The sequence below is a fragment of the Candoia aspera genome, chromosome 3, assembly GCF_035149785.1.
Source record: "Candoia aspera isolate rCanAsp1 chromosome 3, rCanAsp1.hap2, whole genome shotgun sequence".
Taxonomy (NCBI): domain Eukaryota; kingdom Metazoa; phylum Chordata; class Lepidosauria; order Squamata; family Boidae; genus Candoia; species Candoia aspera.
Genome location: NC_086155.1, coordinates 146,250,467 through 146,271,425, shown reverse-complemented (window position 1 = coordinate 146,271,425; position 20,959 = coordinate 146,250,467). Strand labels below are relative to the sequence as shown.

Sequence of the window (20,959 nt, the reverse complement as noted above, 5' to 3'; positions counted from 1 at the left end):
GGGACCCTCCCTAGGGTTCCGGAGAGTAAAAGGAAAGGAGGGGAGAAATACTTTGCTTTGCAAGATTCTGTTAATGTAACCTTACAATAAAGGCAGTGCTGGTGCTCCTGGTTGTGCCTGTAGTCTGGACTACCTCCAAGTGCTAACAAGTCCCCAGCCTTGATGTGTAAGGATTTGAAAGCAGGATTTGGACATCTTCATCCTGCAGATATTTCTGGATGTTGAAGTGTTAACCATTGTAACAACTGTGGTCATGGATGATGGGAGTTAGGGTTTAATATTTGGAAGATTGCAGGCTCTTTCCTTCTGCCTTAAAGCTCCTGTGGGTGCCTTATCAGAAGCACTTTCAGCAGAATGTCTGCATTTTTAAAAGTGATTTTAATTACCATATTTGCTAATTCTAGAACACAGTTCAATTAGCAAGTGTTCTTAAATACTGGACTTTCCAAAGGTGGGAAAGAACTTGCTGTTCTGCTGCTTACTGGAATGTGCTGAAGAAGGGATATTTTAATTAATTAGTCTCGGTACAGAGAAAAGTTAAAAAGGTGATTCAGAATCAACAGAGAATTTTTTTTTTAAAAGGAGGGTTTAAGTGAACTGTGGAAAAACTGATAGGAATAACCCTAAGCATGACATCATCAAGAACTTGTGCTGATTCCATTTCACATTCTGTTGACAACATTCATTACCTAGTTACCAGTTACATGAGTTTTGTACTAACTGAATCAATATATTGATTTTCCAGCAATTCCCTACTTGGTTAAAGGAGAAGTAGATGACAAACATACTTCTTTAGGCAACATGGGAATTGTATTTAGCACACTAAAAGCCTGGTGTGACACCTATATTGACCACGTAAGGGAACCAGTATTGAAGCTAGCAGATCCAATCTTTCATCACCACAAAATTAAAATGTATGGCACGGATCTAAGCAATACAGAGCTGCCACTGGAGGAAAGAGCCAAGGCTGCGTTTTATGTCGGCCTGCTGGCTTACACAGGTATGCATGAAAGAGTCAACCAACTTTGGGATAACAGGTTCAAAATGATGGGATTAATAAACTCTTCATTTGTCTAAATAGTGTGTAATACTATTGGCCTTAAATAGTATTAAGGAAGCAGGACTGATGAGCTACAAAGTCCAGCTCAAGACACAGGTATTATGGGGTCATTAGCCGTAGTAGAATCCTATCCTCTTGCCTGTTAGCTGGGACTTGGAAGAATTGTGGTTCAAAATTATTGTAGTTAAAAGGCCTGAAAGTCATCACTGCTGTTAAAGTTCCCAATTGCTCCATAAAAATGGTCTTTAGAAGCAAAATGGTAATTAACTGATCATTTTGCATTCATCATACCTCACTTCCTTTTTAATCAAGAGAGAACTTAACAAACTTAAGAGCACGTCCTTCCTATTCCACTCCAGGTCAGATGATCCAGTGGAGCACAGCCATGCAAGCTAATCATTTTATATGCAGAAAAAGTGCTTTCCTCTACCTTATTCATCCTATTTTTTTCCTTTCAGCAGGATTTTTTTCCTACTTGATTAATTCATACATTTCAAGATTCTTATTTTAGAAACCAACTCATGTTAAGAGTTATGCAATGTAAAAAGAGCAGACTACCAAAAATGTAACTGCATACAACCACCACACAAAATTTCATATACCCATTAAAGATGCATTTTTATAGCAGATGCTCCTGCTTGTGATAGTAACACTTCCAATTTCAGCTGATGACTCCTTTGCAGACCCCTTCAACCAGATCCTACACTGTTCTACCTGGATCAAAAGTGATTTTTCTGGGCTAAACCGAGCAGCAGAAATCCATTTTGCTGGTTGTTTCTTGTTTCAGGCAACAGGATAGCCTGTAATCAAATAATTTGCACAAATTCATCTGCAAGCTGACTGGGGGTTGGGGGGATGGAATCTGCCTCAGCTTGTAACCAGATTGCTGGTCTAGTTCATTGAAAATTTGGGAAATGTTTGATTCAGATGGTCATGGTAGCAATGAATATTAAGTTTTTCCTGTGTATCAAAGGAATTATGACAGATGAACCAAGCTGGATCCATGTGGCAATTAATTCAGCTGCATCTGTTATATGGAATAGGGCATTTTAGGATACTAGTACTTAAAAAGTCCTTGTTTATTGAGAAAGTGGCTCAAGATTTAAGAACTATGATTGTTTTACAGGTGGTGTTGGTGCTGCAGTGCTTGCTTCACAATATATTCAGGACATGATTGATATTTTGATTATGCCAGATACTTCGACAAAAGTCAGGATTTCTGTTTTAAAAGGACTGTGTAGTGTATGCTACATCAACCCCCTAAACCAAAATGAAGCCAAAGCTCACTACCTTGCTGAAATTATCCTTTCCTATCTTGAGGAAGATGAAGACTCTGCAGAAGCTGACTCAGATCTAGTTCTTGTGAAGTTCTGGGTTTGTTATCTTATGACCGTTGTCTGCTGTAATAATTTGCCTTATGTTAAATTATTTCATGAAGTCGGTGGCCAAATGCTAGAGAGAAGGCTGGAATACCTGTCTAATATGGAATGGTTTGGCTGGCCCCAAAACTATGCTACATTAATGTGCATGCTAATGGGATATCCAGGCATGGAAATATACAAATAGAATTAAGGGAATATGCCAGAACAAATATTCTACAACTGACAAGCACTGGGTATTACTTACCTATCTTCAAATATTTTACACAATAAACTTGCTGTTTAGTGTTTAAACTGATACTTAACTCTAAGATTTATCCAACTTCAATGAATAAAGACTAAAAAATAAAAAATAAACATCCTGAGCTAAACTCAACAGAACTAGCCGCCACTGCCCACCACCTGGATGTTTGACTTCCTAGTTTAGTAGCTGACCCTGGGATCTCCTAGCTGTCTTCCAAGAACTACCTAGACTGAATCCTGCTTAGCCACGTTTGAGCTCAGCCAAGGTTGGCTAGGTGATGGCTATCATACTGACACACGCTATCGGCCTTGAGACATGCTTTCCAAAAATATTTTTAAGAGCAATAAACAGCCTTCAAAACATAATTAAGCTGTTATGCGCAATAACACCTCATGCACTATTACTATTAAAAATTGATTTAATGGAAAACTATTAACCCCATTAGGCTACACTAAGTATTTTATAATTACAATGGATCTGGTCTTAGATTGGGAAGAAGTCTTACAATTTGTGGAGTAGAAGCAAATTTCAGTTTGACTGACTGAGGTGATGGGGCTGTAGATTAATTTATCAGGGGAACACCCGGTTCGAAAAAACTGCCAGCAATCTCTCCTAATCACTTTAGTCAAAGCTTCAAAATAAACAAAAAAATATTTTTTAAAAAGTTGTCTAGCAAGGAAAAATAAATCTGAGATTCACAGCAGAAAAATAACTTTAATAAAACTAATCAAAATGGCACAAAATAATAAGCAGCTCTCAAATTTTCCTGAAATCTTTATCAAGCAAGTTACAAAAAGCAGGAGGGAAGAAGCAAGGTGAAAAGCAGGTAAGATGATGTAGATTAAACATTTATGCAAAGTGAAGTGGCCAGGGCAATTCATTTCCCTGTTAAATGATTAATCTATCCGGCTAAATAAAACCCAGTGGAATTAAATACATTCTCTTACATTGCACCAATTTTATAAGGACTTACATTTTGAAACAAAATATATGTTACTGGTAGTTTTCTTCCCATTACTGTCTATTCCATGCACAGGGCTAATTAGAGCATCAGGACTGAGAGGTCTCAAACTGTGGATTTAATAAAGCTGTTAGAAAAAGTGTTTTACATTTTAAAGACACTGCCTTTTGAGACAAGATAAGCCTGCAAGTTAATCCTGGGAAGGCAGAAGCAGAGGTGCGTCTGATTTGGGAAGATTTAAGAATGAGGAAAAATTACTAATTTCAAAATTCCTATTTAGGAATTGTGCCTACAATGGAAGGAGTCTCTAGGCAAGGATAAAGGGACCTGCCAGATAAAACTAGATTGTGTATCATGTGGATCAAGAAGTAAGTTCCATTTTGAAAACGGTATCATAATTGTGTGGGTAGTTTATTTGGTAATTACACATCTCATAGCGCATGAATAAAAACTATTTACAAGCTGAAATACATAGTATTTCCAATTAATCAAGTGATTAGATACAGTCTAATACTTCTGGCAAGACTGTAACTCACTCTGCTACACATTAGTAGTGCAATCCCATCCTCCAAATCTTAGATAAATTTGTAGTTTTCAGAAGGTTTCCTGATTCCCCTGCCCCCCCTCCTTTAGAAACCCAATACTTTCAGAGGTTACTTTCTCAATTTATAAGCACATCTGCAACATTCTCTGTAGAACTAACAGAGAACTTTGAATATTCCTCTTCAGATTCACCATCTAAATCCTCCTCAGCAGAATCGTTTTCTTCATATGCAATTTCTTCCAGTTCTAATTTTTTCAAAATGTCTAGGCTTTCTGGTGCTTGTCCAGTTATTTGCTAGATAAGAGAAACCACAGTGTTAGAAAGGAACAAACTGTTATTTGTGTAGCATAACCTTAAGCAGTACTACTCTGAGCCTACAGAACAATCTGCAAATCTTATGCAAATAGGGCAGAAGCATCCACCAGATTTTTTGGATCAACTCCTAGAATCCCTTGCTATGTTGGCTAGAATTAATGAAAGTTAATTTAAAACATCTGAAAAGACCAAGATGGGAGATGTTATGGTAGATGTAAGCGAAGTATAGAGTCATGTGCATAAGATGCAAAAATGCTTTGTTCTGAGCTTGGAACATTTCATCAGTTCTCCAAGTTGCTTTTAGTGCAGCATTATCTAGCCTTGGAACTGGACTCCTGTCTGACAAGTCAGTGATTCAGTCATGTTTGTTTGCATAGTTGCTAGCGGTGTGAAGAGCTTCACTCACTCTTCAGCAGTAGACTGGGAAAGTTCTGTTGTGTCAGCTGGGCTTGAGGACCAGCCCTGTGCTCAAGTTCTCTGTGCTCTGGAATACATCCTCCTTCTTGGGATACTGGTTGTCACACAAACATACAATGTACCACTGGGCAGCATGTTAAAGCCAGCTAAACTTGTGCAATGACTACCAAAATGTGGAGCAAATGGATCCACTTATCTTCTCTTGGCTTAGTAAATCACTCTGAACACTGTTCTGTAATATCCCCAAAGCCTACAAATGCCTCCTTTTTCCTCACGTGGTGACATGCTTGTACTTGTCAAGAGCCATCAAGTATAAGTATATGGCATGGGATGAGGGGAGGGGACTGTTTGTTCAAGGAATACTAGATTAATCAATGAGTATCTGTGATCAGTGTTTGCCTCTCCACAAGGCACCAGTCCAAAATAGTCCATAAACTCTCCCCCCTTCCACACTAGCTCCAACCAGTGGCAGAGTGATTGAATCGGTATTATTATTATTGTTGGCTAATGTGCTCCACAAATATCCAGGGCTTGAAAGATTTTTTAAACCAATTGGGGTGTGTCAGAGCACTCAAAAGAATGCCACCTCACCTGGGATGGGAGGGGGGACAGTTATTCATGGGGGTGGTTGGCCCTGTGAGAGTGCCAAGGTTAAGATCTTCCCATCTGAAATTTTATATTTTGTTTATGTAGTTGTATTTTTAGGTATTTATATTGAACTGGGTTAGTGATTTGCTATTTTTACTATTTGTAAGCTGCCCAGAGTCATCATACACGGGAAGGGAAGGGAAGGGAAGGGAAGGGAAGGGAAGGGAAGGGAAGGGAAGGGAAGGGAAGGGAAGGGAAGGGAAGGCTCCATCGTGAGCTTAGGATGAAACTCCACAACCCAAAATGGCTGTTTAAAGCACAAAACATTTGACATATCTCTGGAGCACTGCAGGCATTCTCTTTACTGTGTGACATGGCACTAATCTAGTATTGCAAATGGCAGTGTGACAATACAGAAGCAAGACTTAGCTGAGGCAAAGTCACAGCCTGAAATGCTGCTCTTATCCTAGTAAGCAGCCTTGTATAGCATTTTATTTCTGTTCTTGGTAAATTTGACTTTACAATTCAAATTCTACCTACAGCAAGTGCTACGGAGCATGGGTGGGTGTGCAGGGGGTGCCACGGGCAGGCACTATGGAGTGTGGGCAGGTGCACAGACAGGCGCTACAGAGCACAGGTGGGTGCTGCTGGGGGGCAATGCTGTGGGCAGGCACTATGGAACATGGGCAGGCAAAAAGGCAGCAGCAGGAGCAACCTCCTGCCGGCTTCCCCACTGACTTTGGAAGTGGGCAGGGAATATCAGAAATCATAATCACATGACTGCAGCTTGCTGCAACATCATAATCTCGAGCTGAGCACCGCACCCAGATCGCACTGATGTGACCACGGGGACACTGAGAGGGCCGCAACTTTGTGGACCGGTCGTAAGTCCCCGTCATTCACTGCCATCATAACTTTGAATGGTCATTGAACAAGTGGTCATAACCCGAGGACTATCTGTATTAGGCCTAAAGTCTGAAATGTAAGGCATTTAACCTCTATGGCATCTGTAGTCATAAACAGATCAAAAACACTCATTATACTGTCAATATGAATAATGTCAAACTCAAGTTATACTTCTAAATAAAAGTGAGCATGGCATTGGCAAAATACTTTAAAATCACGAACCATATTAGAGTGCTGTTGTGTTCATAAATACACATTATCACCAAGACCCAAGGATTAATAATTGACAGCCTGTGCTGGTCCTCAAAGTAGAAAAATCAAGATCAGGGTTCAAAAGATCAGATCTTCTCCCATGCACACTCTTATGTTGTCTGGACTTGTAGCAGGATGCTCAAGACCACTGTTCCCTCCACCCCACATATATTAATCACTTACTTACTTTTTAATTCTCAAGCCTATCTTGCCAAAAGTCATAAACTCCAGGCAACGTTTTATCAACAGAGCAGCTTACCTCTATCATATCTGCCATATAATGTACATGGCCAGCTAGTTCTGCCAGTTCTTCATTTTCTTCTTTTAGACGAGCAATTTCACTATCTTTTAATTCGATTTCTTGATGCAACTAGAGAAAAAAAAATACTTTAAATAGTGACAGATGGAGTCCTTGGTGTTCTCTGAGCTTGGTTGTTTGCTTGCAGACGTTTTGTCACCCGACTAGGTTATATCACTGAAGATGTTACCTAGTTGGGTAACAAAACATCTGAAAACAAACAACCAAGCTCACAGAGCACCAAGGACTCCACAGTTCAATCCTGAGCTAGAGATATTTTCTTCTATTGATAATGATAGATTTCCAAAGCATGTCTTCTGCCACTTCTATGAACATTACCTTTTCATTTTCTTGTAACACCTCATACAGGGCTTTCCTCCTCTCTTCAGCCAGTTCCTTCCAATACTGGTATGAAGGATTTCCTGGAAAAAAAACAAAACGTATGTATTGATACTATATCCAGCATATAATTTGTTGGAATTACTCCAGCTTCCTCAGACTGGAAGTCACATAAAGTACTCTTTTAATAGAAATCATACCAAACACTACTATGGTATCTTAAAATCTTAAAAACCTACAGACACTGAATTCCAAAGTCTTAGTAATACCATAAAAACTTTTTAAAAACATATATTCCTCAAGGTAGTGACAGACAGGAAGAAAGCTGGAGATTCCCCAGACTATACCAGGGTTATCTTGGAGGCTGACCAGCTGGAATCACATACTTAACAATTGGGGTGAGGTCTAATTTATTTACTTATCTTTTAATTTACTTTCTATCCAACCCTGTAGCTCAGCTCCTGGGTTGGCTGACAGGACCGTATCAAACAACAGAATGTCAAGAATGCCACTAGGGCTTGTAATATTCAAACCTCAGCTCAATTAAAAGTAGTTGCACTTGGGTCACAACCTCCCCAGTATCTGGGTGCCCTTATTTCTCCGTACAGTCCTATTCACCCTTTACGTGCCTCTCAACAGAACCTTGCTGCTCCTCTCGCTGGGAACCCAGTGCCAGGCTGTCAGAGACCTAGCCAGCAAGCAGAATCAGCTCCTTCTTTTCCTTCATCTTTATGAATGTTTGATGGCTTTAAGAGGAGTTTGAAGACCGTTTTAGCTAATCAGTTTGATCATTCCAATTTATTCCCATTAAGCTCAACAATTCCTAGGTTAATATCTGTTTTAATTATGGAAGTACACATACTTGATGGATATATGCACACTTAGTCATATTGTAAGGTATTGCTTTAGTATTATTTGCTTACTGGCTTCAATGTCAGTCATGAACACATTTTAATGGACGAAAACTTGCAGTTACTGTACTTTTCTGATTTGTTCTGTCCCTTGGTAAAAGTGTGTAATAAATGTGTCATCTCGTTTTACTGGGCCAAGAAAGCCACTGATCTTTAGCGATTTCTCTAAAGTATTATGCCCAAATTCAATCCCATCTTCAGACGCAACATGGCACAGAATGCCAGTTGCTGAGGTGCACTAGAAGAGCAGGAAACTTCCTGAAGATACTGGGTTGGTTTATATGGGAAACAGAGTGCTGGACTACACCAGCTCATGGCCTGACCAGCAGAGCGCTCTCCTTCAGTGTTCTGGAACCTGGAGAACCGATGGGCTGAAGGAATTATGGATACTGGAAAGGCTGTATAAGCTGAAGCAGAGAATATGGCAAGTCACAAGCTCAAAACATGCAGGCAGCAGCCAGTGGACTTTATACCAAGAAATGTTATTTTTAAATAAAAAGCCAGTCAATTTCCAAATGAAGCAAGTATTCCAGTTGGCATTTTATTCACCCATCTATACTAGACTGGAAGCAGTTATCTTAAATTCTTGGCTAATTGCAAAAGTGACAGCAATATATTTAAGTCAGGCTTCTTTCAATGTCAAGAGGTGTCCAGGAAGGATATAGCAATAATTTAGTTTGCTTTTTGTCCCTTGAATTTATATCGTAAAGATATACACTTAACTCTGTAAGCCACCCAGAGTCAGCGTGTGTGAGTTGCGCAGCCTTATGAATTTGTTTAATAAACAAATAATAAATATTCAGGAGATTGAGACTATGCTTCAGGGAATACTGGTGCCCCTGTGGCTAATAGGGGAGAGAAGCTAATAAAAAGGCAGAGGTATGATCACAATTGGAGTCAACAATCAATAACACCAAATTGGTTTTCATGAGATTAGTCACTTATCTCAACCATCATTATAAACAAAATGCATTATTTCACCTCCACCTCCTTTCATAATATTCCCAATCAAGTACCACTTTTAGTTCTGTGCTTGCACAAACATGCTGAACACCAATTAAAATGCACAGAAAAACAAGTAACTGCCAATTTCTCATAGGTCCCAATAGCTACCTTTTCCCTATATTTTCTAGAAGGTACTGTACATAACACATTAAATATAGTAACATGAGATCAGATAAATTCCTGAAAGTGCAGTTATATGCTGCCATCCAGGTTCAGTAATAAATACCTCTAAATATCTTTATTGGATTATAACTCCAATTCAAGAGCTCTTTCTTCTGTTATGGAGTTTCAGAGACCTCTGGCCAGTTGACGACTCTAGCTTCCATCTGATCCAACAGGATTTTTATGATGATTTGCTATGGTACTTATAAGAGGAACAAACCTTTTGCTGTAAGATCAGAAGGCTGGATCGTTCCTCTTATGTTTCTGTGTTCCATTTTATCAGCAGCCTCAGGTTTGGATGCTTTTGAGATAAGCTGATCACTCCAAAATTTCTTCTTGACTGAAGACTTAGCCTGCTACAAATGTTAATATTTTAGATCTCTGAAGCTGACTGACAAACCATCCTCCCATCCATTTAATTAATCTTAAAATGGAGAGTCCAGAAAACAATACCCTAATCAAGAAACTACCAAGGAGAAAACCACACTCTCACCAAAACTGGCACAGCAAGGTTCTGTATATAAACAGGGAGCAAACCCTACACTCACTGGCACTGATGATGTTATCTAGTTGGGTAATGAAACATCTGCAAGTGAACAACCAAGCTCAAAGGGCACCAAGGACTCCACAGTTCAACCCTGAGCTATATAGATATTCTTCTATTGGAGAGTCCAGTGTTCATGTTAATATTATCTTGAGCTCCAGGGACAGAAGATGAGTTGCCGATCTCTCTCAATTTAATATTCAACTTATTTGTCTATTTAAGCCAGGGCAGGAAACTTCTTGGGGTTGAGTACAAAGATGCAAAGTAGACAAGGTACAGCATTCTCCAAATTTGTGGGTATTTTTAAAATCAGTTGAACTACATTAAGCTTATTTTAAAGCATACAGTAAAGCTTGGTCTGCTTCTTACTTCAAAACTGTTGCTTTGCAGGTTGCCCACCATTTATTTAGGATTCTAATACATACCACTCAAATTAGCAGCATAATTACAGTTTAATTAACACTCAAACTACAATTCATGTGTCAGCTCATAACTGATTTATTTATAACTAGATTCTGTTCCAAAAGAAATACATACCTCATTTGCCCTGCCCACAAGACAACCTGTAATGGATGGCTGTATCATCTTAAGGGTCTGTCTCTGTGATGTGCAGTTTGTATTACTTGTTGAAACCTGCTGGGAAACAACATATTGGAGAATTCAAGTTTTCAGGTGGACTGTATTAATATTTAAACACTATTAACATGCTCAGATTAGTAAGAATGTTATTAGGTTTGATGTTCAAAAGTTCAAAAATGTTAATTTCCACGTAAGTTACATCGAGGAACCTTCTGGCACTATGTTCTCATCATAGAAATCATAAGTAGACACCAGCAAGAAGCCACTGATTAGTTCAGATGTAGTTTTACTCTACATTATTCTTAATTCCAGAAGTAGGTTGATGACCCCTGAACAGTTACAAACATTCAGGTTAATTTGTACACTCTTAAGTCTATCTTTGCACTGCAACTAGATACCACAGGATTTAGTACCAGTCTTGAATCAACAGTGGTATTTTCACTGTGCCTACAGTGGAAGCTAACTTCAAAATAGTTCTGTTTATTGTAATTTCACTAATAAGAATTACTGAAATCTTTAGAGAAGTTACATATACAAGTAAAATATTGCACAGAGTATGCTGTTTTAAATTTGTGGCAGGTTCCTATTGGCTTATTTTAAGAGAGAGTATACTGATCTAGCCAGAGCATTGTTTGGGGGGAGGTAGGGGAGGAAGAAAAGAATGTCTGTCACCTTGTCATGTGTAAATAGCAATATCCTGCATTAGTTTTTTTTTTAAGTTACATTGCCACCATGAGATAGTAAACAATAGTAGATAATCAAACAGGGATAGCAGGAACATAATGTCACACTAGCGTGAGAAAGTCTGTGATTCACATTATATTTCACATGACAAGTGCTAACCTTTCCCACGGTAAAGCTTCTGTTGCCAATTAATTTACTGTTGAACTTGAGGACAACTGCCAGCAACTTTGGGAACAAACACTGTGCTAATTTCAGATTATACCTGTAGGTATTGAATTAAATTCAAGAAATATTCACAGCTATCACTTGCTTGGATTAACCTATTACTTGAAATATTTTATGTTTAACCAAATAAGCACTGTTGAAGGTTAAAGAGATAGCAAGTACAAAGTAAACAATGAGAATATTGATGAGCAAAGAACATAGTCTGATACTCATTTATTTCAAGACAATGTATGTCTTCTACACCCATTTATTCTTCTCCTTCTCAGGGTCTTTGCTAGTAGTGCCATAACAAGCTTCTGCATATACTTAGTACCCAAGCTGCAATATCTTTTGGGTGAGCAAGGAAACAATTGCAGAAGTAGGTGGGCAAGGTTTCACCTCTGTAACTGAAGGTGAAACTGGACTTCAAAGGTACTTCAGGTTATTCCACAACTCAAATCACCTTTGTACAACTTTGACTTGTGTGCCCTTTCTTGGACCACAAGACTCCACTTACAGTCACTCATGCCTTAATCACCTCCCAAGTATATTACTGCAACATGCTCTACATGGGGCTACTCTTGAAGAACATCTGGGGGCTACTCTTGAAGAACATCTGGAAGCTCCAAGAACATGGTCCAGAACATGGCAGTGTGGGCAGTTATATAAGGGCACTTTGGCATACTCCTCTTACATCTCTGCTCTGTGAGCTGCACTGGCTTTCACTGTGCTTTGGGGTGCAATTCAAGGAGCTGCTTGTCACTGTTAAAGCCCTGCATGGCATGAGTTAGGTTATTTGTAGGGTTCCTTCTCTCCAACTGTTTCCACCTGCTCTGCCAGATCTGACAGGAGAGGCATGCTTTGGGTCCTGTCAATTAAAGACTGTCATCTAGCAGGACCCAGAAATCAGGTATTTTCTGTTCGCAGCACTTTCCTGTTGGAATACCGTACCCCCCAAAACTAGAGTGGTACTGATCCTTCTGGCTTTTCAAAAAAATTTAAAAACTGAATGTGTTCCTGGGCATGGTGGTTGGCAGGCTAGTGGGAGCCTGTGTGATACTGTTATTTTACTGATGAATGGGTTTGCCCTTGGTTGTCATTATAGGCTTTTATACTGATTTATTGTGTTGTATTTTTATACTGTGTTTTTATGTAACGTTAGTTGCCTATAATTGCTATGAAGGATAGGAATATAAACTGAATAAACAAACAGATAGACCCTACACCAATCTCCCATTCTTGGGGAAGGAAAAAAGTGTCACCACCAAGCAATGTGACTAGAAAACAAGGCTAATCAAGATTTATAACCTTTTGGCTCAGTAGCTATGTCTGCTTATCCTATCCCCCAATTCTGCACTATTCCAGCTATATCCCACTGCTTGTTAAGTTGGAGAATGCAGCAAAGAAAAAATTAAAAAGAGGGGACAGACATGAGGAAAGGAAACAGACTACTTCAAAAGAGAATGGAGCCTCTGCATAAAAAGGGATTACACTTTTAGTAACACATTTTGCTTGAGGTATAGCTTTCTTTACTTTCAGGGCATTTAAATAAGCAATACTTAAAAAAAATAATGTATGTGCTAGGACTTCACTATTTAGTCCTTATGTCCCCAAAGCAGCTCTCAGGAAGTACTCCCAAAAGAGTAAAACTTCTATGCCCCTTTCCTAGCTGTCTCTTTTGTGACAGGATAGCAAGAAGGATTATCTATCACTACCATTTTGGAAATACAGAGCTAACAGGAGATGACCAGAGTCACTTGTTGAGATGGACGGCTACAGAAATCGAATACATAAATACATAAAAAGAAAACAGGACAGAAAACATAGTAGTGATGGAAAAAGACATGCATGTAAGTCAGTCAGTGCCAGTAAAATGGATGGAGCTTGTTTAATTTTTACATAAGAAATCCTTGAAACCAGAGGAGGAAAATCCCTTTCGAAGAGATTATTCTGACCTCCTGTACTATCCATCTCCACCCCCACCATCCCACCCCTGCAGTGAGGAGGAAATAAGCAAGATATCAGGAAAACATTGATGCCCCTGTTCACCTTTGGCTTTAATGCCATTCACTGAACTCCACCCATCCATGTACCTAGTCATTAAATCCATTTAATGGGTTTAAAAACACTGATACAATGCTATCACGGCCTAACACATGTATCTGAGAGACAGATCCTCCAGAAAACTACCCAACCTATAAAATCAGAGACAATTATTATTTTTAGATATATTCTGTGATTTGATGGGGATGTAAAAAATTATAATCCATTATGATTAACTTGCAGTTTTTAATGAACAGCTTATAGAAATGTGAGCATTAACTATGGTTATATAAAAATCAAATTCAATAGCATCTGATCCTACATCCCATTTTTACACAAACAGCATGAAGTGTATGTATTAGAAAGGGAATGAATGACCATAGGATTCTTGAGATTTCAGATATCCCAACAAGCTTCAAACTGTATGTTACTTTTTTGTTTAGATTTTAACTATACAGGCAACCTTCTGATCAAGAGTTCCCCTGCTAGTTTGGAAGTACCTCTCCAATGAAATACAAACTTTTCTGCAAACAAACAAAAAGCATGTACTGTATCAAAGCAATTTCCATTTCCCACAGAAAGGGAAGGCCACAATCTAGTGTTTGCTGAAATATACCTACAAATCTGACAATATATGCCTTCAAAATGATTGTATTTCATTCTTTAGGAAGCCCAAGAAACAGCTGCTCACATTTTTTGAGCCATGATTCAAACAAACAACAAGCTTTTTTCAAACTACCTGAGAAGGTTCTAAGGGGCACCAAGCCCCCTGACTTTATTATGCAATACTTTTTATCAATCTGATTCTGGTAGTGATATGAAATGCAATTTTTTTGTTTCTTTTCACTATTCAAATTCATTCATAAGCATGATTTCACTTTTTTCCTTTGCAAAAAAATTGCAAAAGATGCTTTAGAACAGAGATTTTGAATAAATCTTTTGAACATAGAGTCAATTGGAGTTGAGTGGTATCAGCATCAAACAGACAGCTGATGTTTAATGACATTCCAGATGTCATCCAAGGACAAATGTTCTTATTTTGTGGAAATCAAATGAACAACATAAAGGGTCTGTTCTGTCCTGTTCAGACTATGAGGCGGCCAGACAGGATTATTATCAAAACTCTCTTTATTAATGCATCTATTTACAGTAATAAGTCTCTGTGATCAAGAGGTAGGTTGGTTCTGATCAAGACCACCCAGGCAACAACGAGAGAACTGGCAAGGTTGCAGAAGGAGACTGTGGCAAGGATAGGCAGGATTCACTGACTGGAGCTATGGAACTGGAAGTTGCTAGGACACATGGTGAAACTGGAACTGGAGGCGAGTGTCTGGAATCAGAAACACCACCCGAACTAGTCTGGCACCTGGAAGCTAGGCAAGACCAAACTGGAACCACTGGGCAAGACTTGGCTCTGGAGGCAGGACTGGACTGAACTGGGCAGTCCGAGCTGGACTGGGTACACTGGGCTGAAGACTCATGACAAAACTGATAACTCAAAACAAGGCTGGACTTGGCTAGAGACTCTGGATTAGGCTGAAAGCTTGGCACACAACTAGGCTGGACTGGAGGTTCTTGACTAGGCGACATGCTTGAAACCTGACTGGGCTGAACTGCACGTTCTGGACAAGGCTGAGAACCCAGAATGTAACAAGATACATCTGAAGTTCCTGAACAACACTGGGCCACCGAAGCACAGCTAGACTGGACTGGAGATCCTGGGCAAGACTGGAAATTAGAAACTTGAGGAAACTGGACTGGAGACTCTGGACAAGGCTGGGAGCTGGAAGCATGATAAAGCCAGACTGGAGATTTTGGACAAGGCAGGGAGCTGGAAGCACGGCTAGAAGCATGCCTGGAACACACAGAATGGTGGCGAGGTCCGAAGCTGGATGCAAGGTTGAGGTTGCTGAATTTGGCAGGGAGAAGATCCTCTGTGACAGTGGGTACAGGGCACAGATCCTCTTCGACAGGAAACACAGGCGCTGATTCCCCTCCGGCTACAGATGAGGTTTCCGACGCAGGTAAGGACTCTTCCACTGGGGCTGCGAGCTCAGAGGATCAGTTGTCTCCGGCAGCTTGCTCTTTGCACATCTGCCTTTTATGCTGATCCCTTGCGTGCCTATTCCCTTCTGCAGCCATTCGGGCTCCCTTCTCCTTCATGCACTTTTCTGCATGTCTTTCACGTGCACTGATTGGAGGATTCAAATCCTCCTTGAAGACTGGCCAATCAGCGCCTGTAACTTCTCCCACACTGCTGAGTCATTTCTGGGTTTTGCTTTCCTGGTTTCTGCCTGGTAAGTTTCTGTTTCCCCTTCTGACTGAGAAAGTTTCATTTTCTGAGTCAGAAGCCAGCTGGAACCTCACATGTTCACTACTGACCCTATTTCTATCCTCCACTTATTTTTCTTGCACTACCATGACAGATGGTCAATACAGGACACTTACCACTATTGCTTGACCACATCATTAATGTTGCTTCTTAGTGCCCAGTTCCAGTTTATTGATTTGATTTGTACCTGTTGCAATCAACCTCTCAGCAATTCACAAATACAACCCCTCCTCCAAAACAATAAAATCCATAATACAGTTGAAATACACAGGTAGTAAAATGGGAAGAAAAACCCATCCAAAACTGATGGCATTACTTTAATCTTCTAAGGATCTTTGAAATAATTCAGTTTTTTTAAAAAAAACAATAAAATAGGCACCAGACTATTTTCTGATGTGCAGGAGGTTGTTCCATAGCATACTGTCATGTTCACTGTTTCAATGTGCACTGTACATCGTAACGTTTCACATGCCATGGCGCTGACGCGCGTTTGTTTGGGAGGGAGCTGCTGTGAAACCTTGTACCAAGCTCTGTATCTGTGTTCATTACAATGGAATGTGTTTGGTTATGTGCTTTGTTCAAGGACTTTTCCCGCAGACCATCAGAAGCCATTAGGAGCACCTGGGATTGTGAGCTTGGGAAGATTCTATGGGGGGAGGGATCTCATTGGTACCGAGGGTTTTTAGTTTGCATTTGGCGCGCTTTTATCATTCTCAGCTTTCTTTGTGATCCTGCATACTATTCTTTAATAAATCAGATATCTTTGAATTCCTGCTCATGAGTCTGAGTGTTTTAGGATAGGCAATCATTACACATACGCACACTCAGAGAAGCAGAACCCGCAAGCCTCAGCAATCTGTCCCTTGTGAAAATAGGGAACCAACAGCAGGTTCTTCCTGGATTTCTGAATTGTGTAGGTTTAATCCTTAGAGTTTAAAAAGAGCACTTTGAATTGCACCTGGAATCTCACAGGGAGTCTATGCAGAACCTGCAGCACCTGTGTAACATGTTTGTGCCAGCTTATACGTAGGCTGCTGCATTATCAGTGATTTTCAGAAGCAACCCCATGTAGTATGTCTTGCCATAGTCTGGACAATGGTGATGTGCATACCAGTTATTGCTATGCTGTGAGACTGCAAAAACTTTCAAAGACAGAACTGAATCAGTGTACTTTATATATTCCTGCACAAAAAACATAGCACAGAACAATCACAGATAAATTTCAATGACTGAGATAGAAAAACATCCAAAGGGGAGACCTTAGTCAAAATCAGTTTTGTGCAAGAATCCCACCACAACAATGCCTGATAAACTCATAACTACTATAGTTAAAGATCTGGGAGTTACACCCTGAAATTCAGTACTGGAATAGCAAGTAATATCAATGTACAGAAAATATTGCTGTATGTTTCAATCACTAGATCAGTTAGCTAAACCTTTTGGAAACTAGTAAGGGGAATTTCAAAAGTGACCCTTGATCTAAAATCTACGTCTGAAATTGCTTTAAAACATTTGGTAGCAGGGAAAATAATTAAGTATAACTTTGTGCTTTAGGATATTGAGGTTTACACCATGAGTAATGTAACATAATTGATCAGTTAAAGATACACTTTTAGCTGTTCAAAATTGAATTCCAGAAACTAAAGGAAAATGATTTTATGAACATCTGTTGACAAACTTATTGAAAACAGCATTCTTAAGTCTTGAAGCCCTAACTTTGGATGTTATACCTTCAAGCTTTGTCCATTTCTGTGAATACTGAAGCTCACGGTCTGCAAACTTCAATGTGCTATTTGCAGGACACATTTGACTGTACCATGGAAAGGGTAGCATTTCATCTAACTACGTAAACCCCTTCAAACGATTCAATAATTTTACTGAGGAGTTAAATTTACTTCCTACAGATTTGTCTTCTTTGGGTTAAATTGCGTTTGTTCAGTCAGCCACGTCAACTAAATTATTGGCTGGGATGTTACATGACCCTAACATTTTTCAAGATCAATATCCCTGAGAGATTCCTCAATAACAGACCTGCTCTAGAAATACTGACTTGAACACTGGTTTCCACCCCTCCTTCAGTCATAAAGGAATAGAACTGGAAGATGAATAAACAACCCTCCCAAGCCGGTCTATGGTGGCAACAGCCCCAATTATACCACCATGGTTTATTTGTTTTTAATTTTCCTCAGGAAACAAGGTAGAGAAGTTTCTAAAATTCTTTCCAGTCCGTTAATAATAGCTCCACTCTGGATCACATGACCAAGAAGAAAGGGGCTTAGACCTAAGAGTCAGCAACATTCTGACTTGCTGTCCAACAGCCTTTTCCATAGGAATACATTTAAGAAACATTTTCTGAGCATTTTTTCCCCTTCCCTTGGCCTCAGCTAGCTCATTTTCTAGCTAAAACTCTCTTTTGTTAGCTACTCCACCAAACTACAGGTTTGGTCTCATTTTGCTCACTTTTTGTGTTCTTTGGCAGAGTTCTGATCTCTTTACATAATTTCTTCCAAACATTGTTAGGTTGGAAGTGTGACAGGAATTGACATCTGTCAGTCTCCTTTGCACTAGCTGACAAGATTATAAAAATCAGCCATGTCATGCAATGGTGGGGCAAAGAAGTGAATTAAAGGATTAGGAAGAAGATGATTAGGTTGTTAATGTCATGTTAACAGGGCTAAATATAGAGAGCTTACTCAGGAAAAGTTCTGCATCATGCATTACATAATAACAAAAAGCTCCTTTTCAACTGTAACTTTTTCATGTAATCAACATGCAATCGCACAGGATATTTGCAATTGAACTTCCTATAGATTCTCTCTCTCCTACAACCACTGAATTTGGCCATTGTGGTCATGCCAGTTATTCCTCCCCCTGCCCTTAGTTAACACATTAAGTAGCCTTAAAGAGTCAAAATTATGTGTCTATTGAGTACCCTGCAGTTCAAAAGTAGAAATGGAGTTCAGTACACTAGTTGCACTTGTATATTTTGTCAATGCAACTTGATGGGAGAATGATCTCTCCCAAATACAAACTTAAATTAAAACTAAAGGAAGAAGACAAAATGTTACAGTTTGAACAAGTGTTGATTCATACAACACTGAATTGTACTTCATATATTAAAAAGAAGCTTAGCAGCCCGAGTTATTAGTTTTATACATAAAATATGCCAGCTTAATATCAATATACAAAACATAACTTTTATAGGAAATAACAAAATATATGAGCAGGATCTGCTATTACATCTTGACAAGTGTTGATACTCATAATTGCAATTTGTTACCTTCACCGTGGGATGTTTTTCAGTATTTGACTGCTGCTTCATTTTAGAATTCATGTTTCTGTTTTTAAAGCCAAAACCTAAAACAAATACAATGAAAACATTAACACAAACAGAACTATTGTCTGTGCTGCCAAAGTTCCTCAGTTCTTTTCAAGCCTCAGGCTAGAATTTCATGCTTCCCTGATAGCTGGTCATTCTGCATTGGAAGTTTGGATACTCATAAAAAAAAAAGTAACCTGAGAACCCTGTAACAAGAATTTACAACATGGAAAAGACTGAATGGGTTTCGGAAAAGGACAGGCCAGCCTCATGTTGCATCTTGCACCAGCACCCTCGATTCACAGTTGAAAGCAGCACACCAACAAAAATCAGCAGTTGCAGTTACACGTTTCCTGCGAAGATTAAGCGCCCTCAGGCTTATTTGCAAGGATAGCTTTTTGTTTTTAATGGGCCGACACGCCTCATCACCGCATCTAAATTCCTCACTTAAATGACCTGAGTATAATTTAAATATGCTAATCCGAACTAAGCCCCGCGGCGGTAGGTCTGCAGCCTTAACTTCTGAAGTCCCATCATACTCTTTTAAACCTGGACTCGCATGGAAGCTGTTTTTAAGGATAAAGCCCAGAACTAGAGAAGCAAGCTGGGGCGATGAAATGGAGGGCAGGCCGCGTGCCCCGATTAGCCAGCCTCAGGAGATCCCTAAAGATGGACTCCAACTCCCATCCTCCCCGGGAAGGATGTCGGCAGAGACAGGAGGCCGGGGAGCGCCTTGGTCCAAGAACAACTTCACGCCTTAGGGGGAGCCGGCTCGCCCGACGGAAAATGGCTCCCCTTCCCCTAAGTCACCAGCAAATTGTGTTACCTCCCCGAGGGAAGCGAGAGCCTCCGAAAAGGATGCCCCGCTCCCTAGAAAAGCGCCTCTGAACCAGTGACGGGCGCGGACCCACGGAAGAAAAAGGGAGAAACGGCAAACCTTGGAATAAGTGCTCCCTAAGAGGTCGCTCGCGGATCAACCCCTCACCGCTGATCCCGCGCTTGCTTGAACAAGGAGCCTTTCGCGCGCAGCCCTAAAGACCTCGCTGCGTCGGCGGGCGGGCCTTATTACGCAACTGAGCACTGCGCCAATACCGTCCGACGGTCTAACGCCTCTAGCCTATCAAATCCTGAATTCGGAAAACCTGGAGCCAGTGATGGCTTCCCTCCTTCTAAACCCGCCCTCATCCCGATGAGTTGTGTCTTTTGCCTGCCTGGAACTTGGAAGAGATCGGCCGTGGAGGCTCAGGATGGAAGAGGTGCAGCTGCCATGGAGCAGGCCTTCGGGGCGCAATCCTACACATGCTTTACTCAGAAGCAGACATTCTTGAGTTTGGTGATAGGATCTGATATTTGGAGCTTGCTTTCAAATCAACGAATGGGGGATTGAAACCTGTATCTTCACTCCCTAGGGAGATACGTCCTTGTTGGGGACCCCTTAATAACGATTGATTGATTTGACCTTATTTGTATGCCACTCACTTCATAAGAGTCTGGTAAGACACAAGTAATAGCATAATCAAAACTTCACAGCTGTAAAGTGATAAAACACAAGCAAATCATAAAAGAATGAACTGATAACCATCAATGACAAAACAGCAGCAAGCATTCCTGTGGCCTATCCCGCAAAGATCAGGATATCCCAGGGAGAAAATATGCCTCCCCCTCATCTCCCAAACCATCCAGGGAGAGGGAAGCACAAGCATTCAGGAGGACCATTGTACTCAGCAGAGGCAGTCCTATAAAAACTGAGGGCCTGAACCATGAAGGACTTTACAGCTAATAATCAGCACTTCGAATTTTCCACAGAAACCTACCAGAGATTAATGCAACTCCTGCAAGATGGGCATACTTCTGCTTGAACTAGTCTGACCCA

At 40.1% G+C, this 20,959-nt stretch overlaps 2 protein-coding genes across 3 annotated transcripts; one reads left to right on the top strand and one right to left on the bottom strand.

Annotated features, from left to right (window-relative positions):
- Nucleotides 1–801: 801 nt before the first annotated feature.
- On the top strand, nt 802–2,696 carry ARMH2 (armadillo like helical domain containing 2). The gene is made up of 2 exons (XM_063300214.1): nt 802–1,000; nt 2,187–2,696. The coding sequence occupies exons 1-2, from the start codon at nt 802–804 to the stop codon at nt 2,624–2,626; spliced, it is 639 nt and encodes a 212-aa protein (XP_063156284.1). The 3' UTR covers nt 2,627–2,696.
- A 681-nt stretch (nt 2,697–3,377) lies between these two features.
- On the bottom strand, nt 3,378–19,120 carry GMNN (geminin DNA replication inhibitor). Of its 2 annotated transcripts, none has more exons than XM_063298989.1 (6): nt 19,048–19,120; nt 10,463–10,561; nt 9,602–9,737; nt 7,304–7,386; nt 6,926–7,036; nt 3,378–4,482 (listed from the first exon to the last, which is right to left on the bottom strand). In XM_063298989.1, the coding sequence occupies exons 1-6, from the start codon at nt 19,099–19,101 to the stop codon at nt 4,306–4,308; spliced, it is 660 nt and encodes a 219-aa protein (XP_063155059.1). In that variant the 5' UTR covers nt 19,102–19,120; the 3' UTR covers nt 3,378–4,305. The 2 variants fall into 2 exon arrangements, with proteins under 2 accessions (XP_063155059.1, XP_063155060.1); XM_063298990.1 differs by having other exon boundaries at nt 9,602–9,734.
- Nucleotides 19,121–20,959: the final 1,839 nt, after the last annotated feature.